This window comes from Solenopsis invicta, chromosome 6 (assembly GCF_016802725.1).
Source record: "Solenopsis invicta isolate M01_SB chromosome 6, UNIL_Sinv_3.0, whole genome shotgun sequence".
In the NCBI taxonomy this organism is placed as follows: Eukaryota; Metazoa; Arthropoda; class Insecta; order Hymenoptera; family Formicidae; genus Solenopsis; species Solenopsis invicta.
Genome location: NC_052669.1, coordinates 19,749,070 through 19,767,744, shown reverse-complemented (window position 1 = coordinate 19,767,744; position 18,675 = coordinate 19,749,070). Strand labels below are relative to the sequence as shown.

General features: G+C 31.0%; 1 protein-coding gene across 4 annotated transcripts in view; it reads left to right on the top strand.

Moving 5' to 3' along the window:
- Positions 1-18,675, top strand: part of LOC105204074 (bumetanide-sensitive sodium-(potassium)-chloride cotransporter) — a 28,689-nt gene that overhangs the window by 2,138 nt on the left and 7,876 nt on the right. For 3 of the 4 annotated variants that reach the window (XM_039450783.1, XM_011173109.3, XM_011173110.3), the window contains exon 2: positions 11,419-11,907. In XM_039450783.1, the coding sequence (XP_039306717.1) occupies positions 11,635-11,907 (273 nt within the window). In that variant the 5' untranslated portion in view covers positions 11,419-11,634. Of the gene's footprint in view, positions 1-2,421; positions 2,664-11,418; positions 11,908-18,675 lie in introns of all 4 variants that reach the window. The other variant, XM_039450782.1, reaches the window with a different exon arrangement.

Below are 18,675 nucleotides of genomic sequence, written 5' to 3'. Positions count from 1 at the left end.
TTTTAAAATATTGGATAAATTTTTTGTTTGGGTATGTTAATAAAAATTTACTTTGTTGCTTTCATTAACTGGACAAGCAAAAATTTTTTAAGTCCATTCGCGACATGTGCTAAGTTTATATAGTAAGAGTACAAGGATCTTACACGAATAAAATATTATTGTCTTGAATATATATCATGCATTATTCTTATTGTTAATATTTCATAAATCATATTTACATTTATTATGCGAAATCTAATATAAAAACTGTAATATAATAAATATCTATTAATCAGATTTCAAATTATAAATAAAAACGAATAAAAACATTAATTGTATATTAGTCTTTTTATTTTTCGTTTTTTGAAATCTGATTAAAATTTTATGGTAATTTTTTAATACTTGCAATCCTCTGATATAATAAATTTAAACGTTATTTTTCTTTGAAGTACTTTAAATTTAAATTTAAGCAACATTTCAGTAATATTTTGGTAATACTTTTTAGAAAGATTTCGGATTTTTTCAATAACATTTCAGCAACATTTTTGCAAGGTTTCAAAGTGCAAGAATCATAGACATTTTGCTATTCCAGAGATGTTTCTGAAACATTGCAGAGATATTTCGAAAACTTTCTGAAATTCATTTTTCCAATTATGTAAAATATTTCTGAGATATCTCTGAAAAATTTCAGTGCTGTATGGGTTTAGAATTTCTAGATTATGTGAAATGATGCAAATTGATGCAGAAGTTTTCTTAGGATTGAAAGGAGTCTTGCATCGAATTTCAATTAAATAACTAAAATAAAATATGTTTTTTTTTTTTCAATTGGCATCCGTTTTTTTGTGTCAAAAACGGCGGCATCGTTTGCCGTTAGCCTTGCACCGGCCCTGCATGGAAACGTTTGCATTCACAATAAAGGCCGCGGCACCGTTTGCGATCGGTCGACGTTGCTAAGCGCGCATGATTTTTTAAAAGTGCATCGCACCTTTTCTCCATCCTCTGTTCCGCGAAGCGACTTCATGTAAAACAATTTTTTATTTTTTCGTCTCTCTTGTGTCTCGTTTAATCTCTCGATTTTTATCTGGCGACGCAAGACATCTATTAATCGACACCTTAAAAGAGACAAACGAAGTATTTACTCATTCTTCACGTTTTATACTTTGTTGTATTATTGATCTTGTTTAAAAAAATTTTAAAAACAGACTGTGCACCAGAATCTAAAATTTGCCCCAATAAGATAAAATGAGATATTTGAAATTCTTATGTTGGTTCGGTCCTTTTAATTAAGCGGGTTCAATAATTTTGAAAAATTATATTAAATTTGATTATTTTTTTTTCAGCACTGTAAAATTATTTATTACAAAAAACTACTTAATCTTCATTTCCACCAATGTAAATTTTCTTTTTCTAATACTTAGAAAAAGATAAAAAGTTAGTTAACCCGACATAAAAGTTAATCTACATTGGTGAAAATGGACATAAAGATTACTTTTACGAGAAGGTATTTGTTTTGTAAATCTCGCTCGCGTGTCTTGTTTTTAAGGAATATTTATTTACCTTTAGCATATGCCTTGCTTTTAAGAATGTTTTGGTTCTACAATATCACAGCCAAAAGTTATCGAAATTTAAAAACTGCATTCTTGTTCAACAAAAAATTTTGATCGGATATCTGAATTTTGGCTTTGAAATTAGTTGCAAAGAAAAAAGCAATGAAAAATTGAGCTTATAATGACTTATGCAATGAAAATGATCTTATTTACTGCAATTTTTGCAGATAAATCACTTTTATTAAATGAGTGAATGGATCCAAATTCTAAATAAACTTTTGCACGAATATTTATTACAGTTTTATTATATGTATACATAAAAAATTGATTTAATTCGTAATGCTACTTTCTCAAATTTATAAATAAGTACACTGAGAAAAAAGTTATTAATTTGATTAAACGTTTCAATTTGATTAAATTTCTTTAGTTCAAGTATTTAGACATTTAATTTAAATGTATATGTAGTTAAGTTAAATATATAAAAGTTTAACTGAAGTTCAAGTATTTTATGTATTTAAATCAAACACATAAGTACTTGAAATGAAAACAAATTTAATGAAAAAATTTAATCGAGTTGAAAACTTTAGGCGAGTTAATTACTTTTTTCTTTGTGTACTATAAGGCAATTTTATAGGTGATAAGAATCAAGAGCAAACACAAATTAAATTATTTTTAAATCCATAAGAGAATTATGCTCAAACGCAATATACGAAATTGAACGAAATCAATAACAATTTCCATTTTCTAATTTGCATTTACATATATCGAACTTGGTAATTGATGATTATATTTAAATTTTACGCAAAAATTTCAATATAATAAGAGAACAACCAACGAAATAAAAAAAAAATTTTTTTGATAATACTTTAAAATCCAACACATACATTTTTAACAGGGAACGAAAGTCGAGGAAAGAAACGAGAAATATGCAAAGAGCAGAATCGCTTCGAGGAAGGATATAACCTTCGAATGTAGAAGCGAAATCTGAAGAGCATGGCGAAAGCCCGTAAAATCTGCTTCGCGAAATAGAGAGAACTCGTTCTTCAAAGGTGAAGTTCGAAGAATCGAGCGAAAGGCCGCAGAGTCGTTCCCGCGTAGAACATACAGGATCGTTGATTGTAGAGACAAAAATTCAAGGTACTGGACTGCCTACGGCAATTACAAACTTTTATAATAAATGACAATTAACGATAAGATCAAAGAACGAACTGAATCTTACGTGAATAAGGCATTACAGTGCCTACTTAAATGCCTTGGCCTTATTCATCTTTGGACTAGCGCTACGCGAGTTTAGAGTTAGTTGATTAATATTGACAATTATGAGTACATCTACTTCGCAAAGTTATGTTTAATGATTAATGATACATCATTTTTTGTATATTATTGCTACACCAAGAAAAATGATTTTATTGTATCAACGAGGCATATGATTGAATGCATTTTGATGAAATTAAGCAAAATTTTTGATTATTATTATATAATAGAAATCGAGATTTTATAATCAGAACGTTTGATAGTCTTTATTATAGTCTGGTCTCTATTTCTACACAGAAAAAGAAACATTTTTTAATCTGAAAAAAATACATTTTTTAAAAAGCTTATATTTTAATGCAAGCATTTGTGTTTGTTCTGTTTAAGTACAAATATTTACTTTTAAGTAAATATATTTATTGACATATTATCTTTAGTATATAATTTTGTATTTTTACATTTTTTATATTTAAATAATCATTTCACAAATAAACTAATATTTTTAAACTTAACTAAATTGTTTTCATAGATTAAAAATCTGATTATTTTGAATAAAAATAGTCTAACAATAAATATTTTCTAAAATTGCAAGGCAAAATTACTGGAATAAAAATTATTTCTTCATTTTATTTACTTCAATATTTCAACTAAAAAAAAAATGTTTAACTCGAAGTGCAAGTAAATAAGCTATCGCAACCCATCGAATAAATAATTCTTTTGTGCCAAGTAAAATCTTTTTGTTGTAAGAAATTTTTTCTCTGAATGTATAAGATTTCTGATTCGTCCGTTTTTGAACGGACGTATTGGTTAAACTACCAGATTTCTAAATAATGCAACAAGACTTTTTCCCGCAGATGAACTGTTTGTGCGCTGTACAGTTAAGCTAATTGTAGACACGGTGGAATTTTTAATGTTGCTGGAATTTACTCCAATTTGTTTTTTTTTTACATTCCCGAACAAATTTCTCGGACAATGAGTTTTAACGCGAAAACTTTTGTAGATGTGACTTTTTATTTATTACACGTTAATTTTAGGCACGTAAATTTGATAGAAACGAATAAATATATGGGCAGAGTCGACGTTTAAAGCCATCACTACTGAAAATTTCGCGGTCGAATCGCTCAGATAAGCGTGATTCTTATCTTACCTAATGGGAAATGATGCGATAGGAGGCAAAAAGCGGTAGCGGTGGCCGAGAATAGAGCAGATTCCAGCGAGTTCTTTGAACGTTCGACTTCTCTCTTTCTACGAGATCCGGCATTTTAATATATCCGTTTTCTCGACAGATAATAATTTTTAGTGACGTCAGAACGCAGACAGTTACGGGAGCAGGCTCTCGTCAATGAAAACGTTTCCCCTGTAGACATTTCGGTGATGCTAATGCCAGCTGATGATAGCTCGCCACGCTTCGCTGCTCACGATGAATACTTCCGTACAAAAAATAAAGGAAAAAAGAAACATGAACTGGCGAAGACCACATGGCTCGGGATCGCATTTGTGCGAAAGTTTACAATTCCAATTGCATTGGTGAATGCATGTTTCACTTGTAGAGCGCTAAGAATAGCGTGGCATCATCAGCGTTGTATCATCTCTCCTCGGGGAAGGACGAGATGGCAGTCTCGATCAGGATGTGCCAGAAATGTCCATTGTTCATAAATCCGTCTTACCTCGTAATTGTTTACACGTAAATGACCCTGCTGGCATAATCGAGATACAATCGTCAAATAAACCGTACACTGAAAAGGAAAATTATCTTAAACGAAATTTATTTGACACAAATAATTATTTGCTCGATAGGTCCTAATAGTTTATTTACTTGCAGCTAAGTTAAAAATTTCTCGATTAAAATATTTATGTAAATAAATGAAGAAATAATTTTTAATCAAGTATATATTTTTTCTCTTAGCTCTAGAAAATATTTATATACTGTTATATTATTTTTATATTTCAGATAATCAGATTTTTTAATCTAAGAAAACAATTTAAGGATGTATAGGATTTTTTCAAAATTTTGCAATATTTTTTAAAATAGCGGAAAGAATTGGCGATTTTCTATCTGGATAAAAATTTATTTCAACAAGAAGTAGACGTGGTTTAATAAAAATATAATTAATAATGACATAATGAAATAAGAAATAATGAAAAAAGTCTAAATTTTATTATTTAAGTGTACTTTAAATATTCAAAATGATTTATTTAAAGTTTCATTGTAATGCAGGATGATTTTTATAAAATAAATAATATTTACAAAATAATTAAACAGACAAAGTTTTATGTGAATTGTCTTGAATATTTAAAGTACTTGCATAAAAAATTGAGTTTTTTCTTCATGTTAAAAAATAATTTTATTTTTAATAAGAAATAGAGTAAATAAAAATATGTTAAATAAAAATATAATCTTATTCATACAATTTTTATATGTTATAGTCTATTTGAAGTGTAATAATATTAAACACATTTCCAAATTTTATTTACTTTGCAGGGACTATGTTTGATACATCCTTAATTAAGTTTAACAATATTACTACCTTATTTATAAAATCATTATTTAAATGTAAAAAACATAAAAATACAGAGTTATATACGTCTATTTACTTAAAAGTAAATATTTTTACTTAAAGAGAAAACAAATAAATATTTGCATCAAAATATATGGCTTTAAGAAAATGCGTTTTTTTTTCATTAAAAAAATTTTTTCTCATCGTAGGCTGCAGATTGAGGCGTTTTGTTTCAAAGTGTTTGCTTTTTCCCTTTGCCGTAGCGGTGTAGTACATGTTTCTCTTTTCGTGATTCTAAATTTACATCTCTCTTGATTAAAGCGTCGGTTAACGGTTAACGGTTGAATAACATAACGTAGTCTAGTTTGAGCTCTCATCGCAAACCGGTTTATTCAAATTTGAACCGAGGCCGGTTGACAGGCGATTTAGAATAAGATTGCGCGATCCGGAGGCAGTTTAATAAAGGTTCCCGTCAATTAAGTATGGATTTGAATCCGAGTATAAACCGGTTTAAACCACTCCTCAGCGGAGTTGATATTCGGTTATACCGCATTGAAACCCTTTACGTGGAACGGAGATCGTTGATCAGCTATACAATGTTAAACAATATGTATCTTTTAAATCCAGCAAGGCTGAAGTTCCACGCTACGCCAAATTTAGGTGACTTGTTCGCCATGCACTTATTTATCAGATCGCAGGGTGAACATCGATGATGCATGGTATTTTTATTTTATTACATTTGCTAAGTAAAACGTATTTCTTAGTAACGTAACATTTATAGTATCAGTTTTAAAATTAAAAACAGTGCCCCAATGAGAATCAAGCTAGGTTGTAGTTGCTATTCTATTTTATAAGTATCGATGAAGTTAGAAATGGACTTTAAAAAATTATATTTAATAATTTACAAATTTTGTATTATATTTTTATAATGTTATGATAGTATATTTTATAATAATAATTTTTAATATAACATTATATTTTAATATTTATAATAATAATTTTTACAATATAATAACATTTTATAATATAATATTTATGCAACATTTGTTAAACAAAATGTGTTTTAGAAAGGTTAAAAGCTGCAAAAATTATTATTTTAAAGAAGAGGCTTAATGTATCGATATTGCATCATACGTTATAATCATGTTCACGCTTGATATCAGAAATTATTGTAAATTGTGTTTCTTTTTATAGCCAAATCAAAACGATCTGAACGGAAAGTTCAGGGTGAACCTCATCGATGATCCACGCGGCATAAAATGTGTTAATGAAGTGATACAGGAATACAATTATATAATAACGTAATACAATTATTGTGTGTATGTGTCATTAATTAAGAATATTTAAGATTAATGGCATGTACGTTCGTTTCATTTTAAGGACTTTTTGGGATTTAAATGTAATAGTTTATTATCAGGAATATATTATAATTTTTGGGATAAAATTTGTCCCCAATTATTAAACATTTTCCAGAAATCAATCAACATTAATGCGTTTCTAAGAAATACGAGAGGGCATTAGATATTCCTTGTGCATCTCTGTATCATTAAACGAAGATGATTCGAAAATCGTGGAAAATTGCGGCTCGTAATACATTTGCATAATACGACGATTAACATGTTTTGTCGCCGTCCTTAATTTATGATCATAAGAATGCCCCTGAAAAATCATTTTGTTGAGAAATTGCTCGGCAATTTTTTAATTTTTTGTAATAGCGCCTTGCTTTTTTTTTATTACAATAATCGAGATGAAATGAATGATATTTAGAAAAAAAAGCATACAGTTCTCGTAAAAAATCTTGTTGAAACACTTTCTCAATGATTTTGCAAGTCCATTCTGCATCCAATGGAAGATTCTTTTTTTTCTGAGAATCTACGTAGAAAATTTATTCTCCTGTTAAAAAAAGCGATTACAATTTTTAGTTTTCTTTTTTTTTAAGTAATGGTTATCTTTGCGAAGAATATTTTCTTAACAATAATCTTAAGAGACACTTATCATCTTCTTGAAACAAGAAATATTTTTGTGTACACACAGAAAGGTACATTTGAATTAAATAAATATTGTACTAAAAATTTTGTTATGTTTAAGTAAATATATTTATTTTAATATTATTTTCTTGATTTAAAAAAATATTTTTTAAATTTAAAAATAAATTATCTTATACTTGCTATTTAATTTAAGGAATGTATATTAAAATAAATATATTCATTTGAGCATAAAAAAACTTTTTAGTGTAATCAAAATTTAAATATTTTGTAAGTTTATCACAAAATATATTTTGAAGCCTAGTAATTTATTACTTTAATCAAGAATATTAAGTTACAATTTAATTTGCTTATTATTCTCACTTTTTCGATATAATTTTATAATATTAATATTATCAAGAGTATAAATTCTTTTTTTCAGTACATGATAATAATTTTTTATAAATTTATAATGAATATATTTTAAGACAATTATCAAGAAAATATTCTTTGTTGAAGTTAATCGTTATTTACGAGAAGAAAAACAGTAAATTGAGTAAACGTTTTTCTTATTAATAAAAATGATATAGTAATGATATTTTTCTGTGTGTAAGAAATGAATCCTATTGGATGTGTTCTTATTAGAAATTAACGAGCAAGATCGTTTCAAAGATTTCAATTGTTACCTATTTCGGAATTAAATTCGACCATGCGATTCAATTCGTGAACTTATTACGCCGTAGATTTTCATCGCAACTCTTTCAGTATTCGTATTTTTTTTCCATTCAGTTTGTCTCTCTCTTTGTTATGCACAATCATTAATGATTTATCTCTGCCCAATTCACGTCTTACGGGCGCCTCATGACGACCTTAAAATCGCGACGATACCCGACGCGATCGCCGGCAATAACAAAGTGGCGTCTCATTCGGCTTGCGAAAGCAAACAATTCGATCTCGCGCACGTTTCGGATGATCGCTTGCCCTCGCGCCGTTTGCTTACATAGCTGCCAATAATTAAGACACGGCCGCGGCATTCATACGGGGCCACGGTCTCGTTCGCGCAAACAATCGACATGATCGACATGATGGTGGAGGAGAGATTACGTCGATGCTCTCCGCGTCGGCTCCTCGCGCGAATTAAATTGAGATGTCACTGACGGTCTGTCGAATTAATTAGCCACGCTCGCAGGTAATCGTCGATCAATGCACACGTGGAATATCGTTATCGTCGATTGGCGTTGTCAGTTGGCCTCGTGTCTCGTGACGATACAATTCGCAGTGAATCTTGTGAATAGTTTTATTTTTGTATAGGCGAAGTACGAAGTTTAAATTGATCAGAAACGTGTTTAATTCATATTACATATAATATCTATAATTTATTATATTTAATGTGTATGTAAAATAAAAGAGAGTAAAACTTCTGGCCACTCATTGCATCTTGAAGTGCGGTATACATGAAGAAAATTCTTTCAAGATGCTTCAAAATGTAAATATTTTTTAAAACAATATTTTCAACCGGTAGAATAGATTTGTAAAATATACGGAAAGCTCTCCTTGTATTCGGTAAATAATAAATAACCAAAATAAGGTAAGTGTATTCCCTGTGTATGGCCTTGCTATTTCTACACGAAAAGAACAATTTTGCTGAAATACAGATCTGAAAATAATTATGTTGAACTATTAAAAAATTTATATACGTTTAAGCTGGATGTTAAAATATTAAAACTTTTTGCAGCAATAATATCATGCTTGAATGTTTTACATAATAATTTTGATACTCCAACATAAAATTATTTTCTGACTTGTATTTAGATAAATTTTGAAATACTACAGTAAAATTGTTCTTTCCGTGTAAGTAATTGCATAATGAATTGAACAAATAACGCTAGTATATTGTACAAGCTGTCAAACGTAACTTGTTTGCAAAACAGATGGCTGCGCAGTTGGTATATTCTGATAATGAGAGGTCAAAATTTAATAGAATTTTCTTGATTATGTTTCTCATGATCTAATATTTCGTAGGAAAGTTACGTAAGTTGAAATTGTCCCATGTAAATATTTGAAATATTTTAAATTGATGTTTAGAAATGTTTTTTACTTTGAATCTGGCTATCAGTTTTTAATTTTGGACTCAGCGAAAAATTAGAAAAATCATAAAGATTAGGTAAGCCATATAGGCCACAGTTACCTTGTTTGAGATTGACTTGTGCGTAATTAAAAAAAAAACAAAACAATATGATAATTGCCGAGTTGAAATAAATATTTTCGTCCCTATTCTGAAATAAAAGAAAAATTTTCGGTATATTTTACAAATATGTTCTACCTCATTATGTGTTTTTTCGCTTCTGACGACATCAATCTAAATATTCGTAATGAGTGGTCACAGGAGTCTTTTAAGTATTCCACTAATGTAAAGGCAAATAATTGCTTTAATTTATCTTAAATCACATGAAAACGACGATAATTCTATCACTGTTTGAACATCGAACACTGTTTGAAAAAAATTAAACTTTTTATTTATAATTATGTAATTATTACATAATTATAATTAGAAATTTTTATTTTTTGTCTTTATTTTTACATACATAATTATGTATGTAACACATTCTCTGTTTGTAATATCATTTTCACGATTTCATTTTTGAGAATAGAATTTATCAGAGAGAGATTGGCTGAAAATAGTTCATACCGTTTGGAATTACGGAAAAACGTTTTGGGCTTATACAGAGAGTGCATACGGCGTAGATCCTTGTACCTCGTGATTAAGTACGGTATTACCGGCTTCGTAATCGCTACAGTGACAATGATTCGATAGGAGGCTGACTGCCGGAAAGCGCTGTCACACGTTGCATCCGCGTGGGAACGTGTCACGGAAAACGACCGTGTTGAAGCGCGCGCGCGGCCTGTTTGTTCGGTAATTAGACGAACTCGCGTATTAAGCCCACCAGGGACCAGGCACAATTGCGCGCGAGCGACGTTCTGGGCTAGGCTAATTTCATAATTAATACACCCACGTGTTCCTCGCTTAAATTGCCACGAGGTGGACAAGGTCAACAAAAGGTCTCCATTGTGTCTCTTTACCTTGAACCCTCGAGACTCTTTCGTCTTAAATAATTTCATAGAAAATTCTTTTTTTAGGAAAAAATTAATTTGCAAAAAAAGAAAGAATTTTTGAGGGGTAAATTGCTGATCGCAAAAGCTGATTGCATATATTGAGAAAAAATTGTTAACTTGACTAAATTATTCAACTTGATTACATTTTTTCAATTCAAGTATATTTATGTATTTAAATTAGATTAAATTTCTTAAATTAAATTAAATTAAATTTCTCTATTTTAAATTTCTTCTATTCAAGTATTTATATATTTAATTTAAATAATTTAGTTGAGCACTAGTATAATATAGATAACAGTTCAAGACAACAATCAATTTTGTTAAGTTGAATTTTTTTCTCATATTAATTTTTTTTCATATTCTCTATTAATTCTATAGCGCTCGAAATATTAATTTCTAATAGTAATTAATTTTCATTGATAACGTGTTAGAAACGAGTATTAATAGTCAATGATATTGGTTCTCATCAGTTCTCACTTTAATTAACTCTTTCGACGTGATACATTTACGTATAGGTTATTCCAAGAAAGTTTAGCTTAAGATCTTAAGAGCTCGTGCATCTAAAATTGGCAATTTAATGACTTGTCAGAAATACTTCGGTCGTCCGGTATTAGCGTTGCTAAATCTCCCATTCTTTTAATATTTTCCCTATCGAGATATTTCGCTGAATTTTTAAACATGGGCGCGATTAGTATAAACACAAGCATTTCACATGACTAAAGGCCTAATCGAATATTTGATTAGGCCTTATCAAACTGCATGCTCTAATTTTTAGCAGGTGCGACACAGTATTTTATTTAACGATCGTAATTAAATGGTATCGATATATTAAGTTTAAAATGATGTAGCAATATTTTGAATGCTGTTTTATAATAGATTAATTTTTTTTGTACATTGTGTACTGCTTCATTGATATATAATTAAAATATAAAATAGTATTTTAAAGTTATACAATTTTAAATATTTTTATTTAACGTAAAAATGGTAATGCGATGCAAAGCGATGTTTAGATTACTTGAAAACGAAAGGATAAATATAACATTCGAATAATGATTGTGTCGACAGGTGACCGCTTTGGATGTTATCGGGTGACCGCCTTGGCGAATCGATAAATTCCCGAAGAGGAAACCGGAGAGAAATTAGATTGCCGTTTGATCGACCATTGTATACGCAGCCACTCGATCCACGAGCCACCGAATCGCGGTGCGGTATTTATAACATAAATCGCTGTGCGACCAGAAGGAAAGGTACAAGTACAAGAAGAGAAAGAGTGGCAGAGACATGGCGCTCGAAAACGGGATAAACGGCGGCGACACCGACTCGGAGTCGGTGGAACTGAATCCTCTGAGGCGAACCAGATTCCACGTGAATCGGGTCGACAGTCTCGAAGGTCGGGCCAGTCTCCTGGGCGAGCAGGAGACCAAGAAGTCCTCCCTCAGATACATGACCAGGGAAGCCCTGCCCAGGCTAGACAATTACAGGAACATCATGAGCATCCAGGCGGCCCACAGACCCTCCTTGGACGAGTTACACAATCCCACTCTCCTGAACAAGGTGAGGCCTTAATGATTTCTCCGAAGGCAACATCGTTACCGCGCACGAATCGAGCATTCTTTCATTGCTGGTAAGATCGTATGCTTCTCGTGGTGTGCTGGGACAGTCCGGACATTCGGCTTCTTTTTATCGGCATAAAAATTTCGAATGCGATTAATGTGCAACACGCTTCTTTGCTGATTATATCATAGTTTATATACTTTATTCGTTCGCACGATAGATCGAACTTATCTACGCGAAGGAAGTAAACATTTGCGAGTGTCATACAACACGTTGCAGCACAAAATGATTATGATATCGTCTAGAATTTTATTTTTACGACACGCTTTATATGACGACATAAGATTGCGAGAAATGTTAATATTTCACGTGATTACGATGCAATAATAACGCGAAAAGTGCGGGACATTGCTGATAAGCCCAAACTCAATAACGATAAGTGACGATAACGTATGACACATTGCGAGGAAAATTCGCTTGCTGTATATCGCGTTTATGATTGCTCGTTCATTAATACGGGAGAAATTGATATTTTTTTCTACGATAAAAATCTGCCAGGTCGACAGAGATGCGAGATATCGAGTTGCATAATGAACTTCTCGGAAGGAAGGATCAAGTCCGATCGCGAAAACGAGAAATCTCGTAAGAAAGCGCCTTAAGCCGCGGAAAAAGGCATATGCACGTGCACGCACACATACAGACGTGAGATTAATGCGAATCTATCGGTACACGTCGTCGAACGAATCCTTGAAGATTATACACGCGTTCCCGCGTGGCAGAGACGCGTCTCCGGCATTCACCCGCTTCTTAATTTTTCACTCCTTATCTGTGGCCCCGTTCTCTCGCATAGAGAGAGTGAATATCTAAAATTAAACAGCAATTTTACATGCGGGCTGTGTGGTGTCTGCCGCTTGTATGATTGCAGCTTCACACATATCGAGCCACGCGCTCCAGAAGGTAGCTCGAGCGAGCGTATATCAGTATCACGATCGGATTTTCCTTGTAACCCTCGTTTAAAATTTAATCTCGATGTTACTATAATACCAAATTATTTAAATTAAATCAGAAGGGATAAAATTATATTTACAATCACAAATATTAATTTATTTTTAAATTTAAAAAAATTTTTTTAAATTTTTTCTAAATTTATTTCGGTACGAGCTCAAAAAATAATTTTTTAATAAAATAAAATTTTATTTATATATGTCTGATTGCGATTAAAATTTTCTTGGGTAATCCTCAATTAACATTTGATCTTGACCTTACCAAATTATTTAAATAAAATCAGAAGAGATAAAGTTACATTTACAATCGCAAATTTATATTAATTCACTCATTAAATCTTTTTTAAATTTATTTTAATTTAAGTTTGAGAAATGATTTTTTAATGAAATAAAATCTTATATATTTCTAATCGTGATTAAAATTTTCCTATGTGATCCTGAACTAAAATTTGATCTTGGCCTTATTAAATTATTTAAATAAAATCAGAAGAGGTTTAATTGTAGATTATAATAATCTCACAAAAATGATTTTTTAATGAAAAAAAAGTCTTCTGTATATGTCTAATTGCAAAAATTTTCTGCTACGTAGAAATTTTATTTTTATCACTTTTTATTGTTATCACTGATGTTATCACTGATGCCTTTTTATCTAGGATTGTGCCACGTACAATGACCAGTGCGTATAACGCATACCAGCGCGTAATACGATAGCGCAGCACGTGCATACCCCTTCTGTTTGCCACACGCGGTATTAATTACGCTCGCTCGAAATGATTCTTAAATCATCGCGCAATTGCAGAGATTGTTAATTGTGCAATTAACTCGCGCCGTTGGACGCAAGCGTGGCGCCGAGATTCCGTCTCGCGATGACGTCCCCACACGTTGGTAAAAGCCGGACGGAAAAGTTTCTCGGTTTATTTTATCTCTCCGTTCAAGCGAGAATAGAAAACGAGATATCGCGAACGTAAATATGGAACGTACCACTGAATTTTTATTGCCTAACATGACGATTCAACGTTGACGACGGTATGGTTTTACGATAGTACGGGGCACTGTTATCAAGCAGTGTAACACTGTAACGCAACGTCAAATATTTGAAGTGACTACTTTCAAGCACGTCGTTTGTATTTTTAGGAATATTGTTCCAGGTATATCCATATGATATGGCTGCATTAATTGAGTTGCACAGTGACTATTCAATTCAAACAGGGCTAATCTCTACATTGACAATGAGAAATCTATTTTGTTGAATGAAATCAAATTTCATTGAATCAATCATATCTCTTGTTTGGATATGGGCAAACAAATGTATAGGACGTAACAAAAAAATTTAGTCGAAAATTTGCTTGCTCAGTGAACTAAATTGTATAAAACAAAATTTTTCATTGATATCTTATTCAAATTTTGTTCACTAATTCATGTTAATGTTATTAAATTTTCCAACCAAATTATTGTGTCAACTAATACATTTGTTTGCCTATATCTAAATGAGAGATTTAAATAATTTAACTAAAGAGATTAATTTCATTCAGTTTCTTTCGATAAAATTAAAAGAAAATTGCATAAGTAATAAATACATATATATATATAAAATAATAATAATAGTACATAATACATATAATAATTATTATATTTATGTTAATAAATATTTATATCTCTATCTCAAATTACCAACTTATGATTTGATAGATAAAATGCTTGATAGACATAATATCCATTCAGTACACTTGACCCGAGAGATATCGCATGGATGTCTATTACAACGTCGTATTATTATCGTGACGTCAGTCCCTTAGACAAAGGTATAATCATAAATATATAATAGAAATATTTTTATTTGCATATTGTAGCATAAATTTAAAAAAATTACTTTGAAAAGGAGAAATTATATATTTTTGCATTGGAATATGACTAATATATCTTTTACACGTGGATTTGTTTAATGATGCTATGATTTTTTATTTATGTAAACAAATTACAAATTTAATTAAATAAAATAGTTTAACTAAAACATTTGGTTTTATTCAACCGAATGGATTTCTCATTATAATTAAATATAAATTATCTATTTTTTGTGTCATTTATTATTGGATGTAATGTTTTTGCATGAGCATCAAATATTTATAAAGTCCCTAATTTGTTAAAATAGTTATATTTGATAATTTTTAAATATTTTTTCATCTAATTTTTTTATGTCTAAGAACTTATTCTAATTTTGAATGTTGACGTATCAATGTAGCATGATGCAGCAATAATTACTGGTTACATACGTGATGCATTTTCAAATGAATTAACGGAGGTTGAACAGATGACTCAGTAGATTCATTACGTGCAACATTCTTTTTCAGCCATGAATCAATCTGATACGCCCAAAAACGTTATCCAAGCGTGAAACGAATGCCGATTGTCCTTGTGTTACTTTAGATGGGAGCACGGTTGGATTGTTCGGTAACGCTTGATTTCGTTTCTGCCGGGCAATGCCCGTAGGAATTTTTATTTGCTCAGCAATAATTCTTGCAAGGCAAGAATAACAATGCAGCAATTTTTATCTTTTTTTTTTAATTTGACGTTTACACGCAATGAATATTTGCACCGTTGCAAAAAATGATACGGCTTCATCATATATATTTATAAAATTCTAAAAAAAACTACATTTTATCTTTCAAAATAATTAATGTTACAATTGTTACAAATAATGCTGTTACAATTGTAATTTTGCAGAAATTAAATATCGCATACAATCGGTAAAAAAATATGCCGGCTGCTCGATACAAAAAATTCAATTGAAACAGGACGACGGTGAACATAAACGATATTTTTTTTAATTAATAAAAATATATATAGCTCAAATGAATCAATTAAATTATTACAAATATTAAACTCTTCTACTAAGACGCCACTTAGTGCGTACATTACCAAGAAATTTATTATTACAAGAAGTTCTAAAAACTCATACGTTTCGATCCTTTTGTTGGATCCTCTTCAGTGAATCGCAGCAATTATATATTACATCCACTATTTTTTTCTTTTGTAGATTTTGTACAACGTAATCGAAAGGTTAGTTAGATTGTATAAGAAAAGACCCACGACTAAAGAGAAAGGGGATAAAACTATACGGTTGACCGCTTACGTGAAGGAATGACATGATTGCATACTGGGTCACGGAGAATTAGTGTATATGTATTTAAACAAATTCAGAAAAAGCGTCACGTAAGGTACGGCTCGCACTCTGCACGGCATAAGTATCGACGAAACGTCTTGTGCGAATAGGAAATCAATCGGAAAACTTCATATGCATTAACTCTCAAATGTTACGAAATGCATTTTGAATTTATCGAAGAGATCAGAATATTTTGTTAACAAAAAATGCATTTTAATTTAATGAAAAAAAGTCAAAGATATAATCAGAGCGTAAATAATAACTGAAAAATTGTATGATATTAGTGTAAATTGCTAAAACAGTGGAAAGATTTCAATAGCAGATATATCTATTACAGAAAAAAAATAGTATTAAATTAAATTAACAATTCATTGTTTTATATATAAGAAAGAATATAAAATCTCAAAAGAATTTGATAATCTTAAATATAATTTGCTAGTATGAAGGATATTTATTTCTTCATGTAAGCAAATTATGTCGGTTTAAGATTATTAAATTCTTACAAGAAGATTTTATATACTTGCTTGTTGATTTGATGAGTTGATACTAATTTTTTTTTTTTGCATATACATATGATAAATAAAATTATATATATATATATATATATATATATATATATATTTGTGTGTATGTATGTGAGCGTCCAATATTTTATTTATCATCTGTCTATTACGAAACATCTTTACATATACGTATATAAATATATTACAACTGCGCTGTGACGCAATGCGAGAAATATATACATAGAAAGTGTCGAGTTCAACGTGTTAAGTCGAATTATCTATGCAACAGATGTTGCACCGTTAGTCACGCTTCGTTAATGCGAGCGCAGAAGTTTTTCAGATGTGGATTACAATAAATTGCGCATATGAAATCATGCGACTCGGTACTCGGTACGTACGTAACTGTCGGGGGTCAAAGTAAAGACCCGTCACGTTCGCTCGTGCAATTAAAGTCCGTCGTTCGAGATGATGACAAATACCTCAAGACGATCTCATCACCTCGCTACGCGCTATAAAGACGACGTAATTCCCGTGGGGAATCAATCCCCTTTGGAAGATCTAGAAATGCGAAACGCCTAGAAGATCAAATGCGTCTATTTATTACGTGCTACGTCGATAGATATCGCGGTTAATTAGTCAAACGAATTTATGTCACGAGTTCTCGTTGTAACCGGACCGTTGGTAATTGAACGACATTTCTCTGATATAGCTTGTCATGTGCGCAATTTTTGGGTCAGGTTGATGGTGTTAATTGGCTGTAATTAGCGGTTTCCTACTTCTTTTTAGATCGCAGCTATGCAATAGAAATAAAAGAAGTTGATTACCTACACTAGCGTATTAAATGCCATTGTTGTATTAGGCTGAAGTATTGTGTTCGTAAAAAAAAATGTGGCGAGGCAAATATTTTTAATTTAACAGATTTATAATAAAAGATGATTGAAACATTTGTAGATACAATTTCCATAAAGAAATGTGATGCTTTGATAAGAGTCCGACGTAAATTGAACTGAATGGATCTCCTTATCTCGCACACAAGGAAGCTTCAGCAAAATAGCTTTATTCGTCTTTTTACACGCGAGATTGATTCATGAAACATTGCTACATTGATTAAATAGCGTGGCATGCTATGTTAACTTTGCGTGTTGTGAAAGAAACATTTCAGTTCAAATCCCGTGACGCTCATCATTAGAAAGAATTTCCGGATTTGCCAGTATGATTATGCTAAATGAATAAGCAGTGCAAAAAAAGTTTCAACGACTATGCTTTGCAGATCGATCCAAATTGGTCTTGTCACGCAAAGAGACAATCTATTAGAATATTTAGCAATATTTTTTTACGAGCGTTTAAAATTGGTACAAAATAAAAAGGACGCAGACATAAAAATTATGTTGTCGAGTATTTCTTATTTTTTCCAGAATTAATTTTTCGTGGCCCACACGGTTCTGCGAGCAATTGAAGTGTGCATTTATATTTGCGGCTCTCGATATAGCAGTGTCAATGGGTTCAGTAAAAAGCGTACTCCGAATAAATCACGAGCCCCTGATAGATAAGCGTGTTACATTATTTGAATATGCTCGTGGCATGTCCTAGTGGAGAAGATACGAGTATACACGCGGAGCATGTGAAAGAAGGCCTACCTATATAGAGGGTCTTTTATTCTTCCTTCGTGTCGTACATACACCGTCGTAAACCATTACGTTCCTCGTGTGCGTAAGATGCGTAAATGCTTGATCGAAAAATTTCGAGTGTTGCTTTTGTAGTTTACAGATGACTCACTCTAAGGATCTCAGAAATGAATGACTAGCATTTACAGCTTTTCTGTGAAATACGGAAGAGATTTTAAAGCCTCGATGATTAAATGACTACTTGGAAAAATTTATTTACGTGAAAAAAGTATCAGTTTAACTTATCGAGAAAGATATTTTTTGTTGCCATTATTATTTTTAAAAAGTTTGTGTTTAAATCTAGTGTCATATTTTTTACAAGAGTTTTTATGATAGGAATAAAAATGAAAAATGTTTGTGTGTAACAGCACAATTCCTGGAATATTATGCGAATATTAAAATTATTAAAATTAAAATAATATTAGATATTATTATAG